The sequence below is a fragment of the Geotrypetes seraphini genome, chromosome 6 (assembly GCF_902459505.1).
Source record: "Geotrypetes seraphini chromosome 6, aGeoSer1.1, whole genome shotgun sequence".
NCBI classification, from domain to species: domain Eukaryota; kingdom Metazoa; phylum Chordata; class Amphibia; order Gymnophiona; family Dermophiidae; genus Geotrypetes; species Geotrypetes seraphini.
This window is the reverse complement of record NC_047089.1, coordinates 79,364,061-79,366,307: the sequence shown is the minus strand read 5'-3', so window position 1 is coordinate 79,366,307 and position 2,247 is coordinate 79,364,061. Positions and strand designations below refer to the sequence as shown.

The window sequence follows — 2,247 nt, the reverse complement described above, 5'->3', positions numbered from 1 at the left end:
CTCATAGGAACTCAGTGAGTGTCGGGAGCAGTGTGGGCCATTTAGCACGGCTCTCTGTGCGCTAAAAAACGCTAGCGCGGTTTTGTAGAAGAGGGGGTATATTTTTCAGAGGTAAACAATATTTTAATAGTTTAAAAGGATATACACAACAGAACAATCTTGTGTATTTTTTCCTCTGTCCTTTTCGAGGTGCCCTACTCATCACAGTTTCTTGATTGCTGCATCAATATCTGGAATCTGCTCCTTCAGCTGGTTCCACTGATCAGGAAATAAAGCAATTCTTTTTCTTCCAGGTTTAGTGTTGCCTTCTTTATCCACATAGAATTCCCAAATATTCACAAGGGATTTCCCCTTGAAAGATGAAACACGGACATAGCACATCTTGCCAATCTGAAACATGTTCCCTTCAGTACTGTCTTCCTGTGGATTCTTAGCAGAAGCCTTTATTTCCTTTGCACCTTTCTCTTTCTCTCTCTTAGTTTTAGCTGGAGGAGGTTCCTTCTTTCTCTTCTTCCTCTCACGTCTATCATCTGAGTCACTGCAGGAGCTGGATGAGCTCAAGTTGGTCTTAGGCATTCTTTTCGGCAGAGAAACAAGACCAATCACAACCCCATTGGCTCCTTTTCTCCCACCAAGCAAGCCAAACGACCCTTTAATGTAAATATATTCTTAATTTTTTTCTTAAACCTATGTATTCCTGGACCCAGAACATTAAAAAAAATAAAAATAAATAAATCTGATTACTGGCAATATCTACTCCCTCTAGTGCCTCAGTTTGAGTTGAAGTAGTATTGTCTCACGATATCATGAAAATATTTTGTTAATACTTCATGAGTCACTATTTCTGTTTCTTGGCCCTCCCCTTTCATTTATTATTTTCTTTTATTGAGGTTTGCTAGATGAATCTTGCTACATATCTTGCTGCAACTTTGTAATACTGTACTTCCTTGGGATTATTTAAGTAATGTATTTTCTCAGTGATGAATATATATATTTAAAAAAATGTAGTAGGACTTTAAAAATCCCATAGATGATGAAGAGTTTTAGTTTAAGGAAAACTCTTTGGACAATAATTCTAAGATGTGGTTTCAAAGATACTAAATACTGTATTTCTCCAGGAATTTTGAGAAAAAAAAGACCTAGGAAACAAGAATCAGGAAAATTAATTACTTGAACTAGATAAAAATAAATATATTTAAACAAAATATATTTGTAGTAAATCATGTTTTTAAAGTTTAGAAATCATACACAATTTATATTCAATTTATATGCAGCAGTCAGTAGTTTTTTTAAATGCTGAGTGCTGCACAAAGAATTAGCCCCAGGCACTGGCACTGAATATCCGTGGCTAATTGCCATTATGCTGGCTATTAGAGCAGGCCACTAGAGTGAGACCCTGCTGAATACCAAAATACTGCAAGCAGCCACTAGTGGCGGAAATGAATGCAGTCTGTTCCTGCCCCATCGCCTCCAGTGGACCAGCAGAGGTTTGATATAGGCCTGGGGAGCCTATCCTGAGGGGGAGGGTAAGAGAGGGTATAGACCTCAGTTGGTGCTGGAAGGGAGGTCTTCACTCATTGGAGGGTGGGAGGAACAGTGATCAGAAAGGGAACTGTGTGCTTCGGGGGGAGGGGGGAGGGAAGGGATGGCAACACATTTGACCATGACCTGGAAGTTAACCAGGTACAAACTCTTGGAAATGACAATATACTAAAACAATTTTAAAAGTGATATATGGTGCTCAGAATCGTGAACTGTTCCACCCATATATTGAAACATGATATTATCATTGCACCAGTACAAACAATAACATTTATAGTTTGTCATATTTCAATCACTACTGGCTTCTCAAGTGTTATATAAGTGAAATCCACTTATCTGAATCTTGGAGGCCAGATGCTATCGTGGATACCAATATCTTCTTAATAACACATCAAAATCTTCAAAGAGAAATACATCTTATCTCTCCATCGGGACATCACTTTTTCATTTTTATAGTTTACCACATGGATATCTAAGAAGCTTATATAAAGTGGCAGACACTTATCTTGAAGTAATCAACGAACCATAAGAAAAATTCAGGGAAACATTTTCAAACTTGGTGGAAAGTATATGTTCCTGTGATGTACTCAAATTGATATAAGGCATAAAGGAATAAAAAGAGAAATTTGTAGTCCTCTTAGAAGAGTACTTCTGCCCTGGTGGATCTATAGCCCTCCAATTCCCTCTTCTAACCCAAAGCCTGGA

General features: G+C 37.9%; 1 protein-coding gene across 1 annotated transcript; it reads right to left on the bottom strand.

Annotated features, from left to right (window-relative positions):
- Positions 1-201: 201 nt before the first annotated feature.
- Positions 202-582, bottom strand: LOC117362131 (activated RNA polymerase II transcriptional coactivator p15-like). Its single transcript, XM_033947996.1, has one exon. The coding sequence runs from the start codon at positions 574-576 to the stop codon at positions 202-204; it is 375 nt and encodes a 124-aa protein (XP_033803887.1). The 5' UTR covers positions 577-582.
- Between the last annotated feature and the right edge of the window lie 1,665 nt (positions 583-2,247).

Coding starts and splice junctions, on each gene's coding strand:
- LOC117362131 (XM_033947996.1), bottom strand. CDS start 576: ATGCCTAAGACCAACTTGAGCTCATCCAGCTCCTGCAGTGACTCAGAT.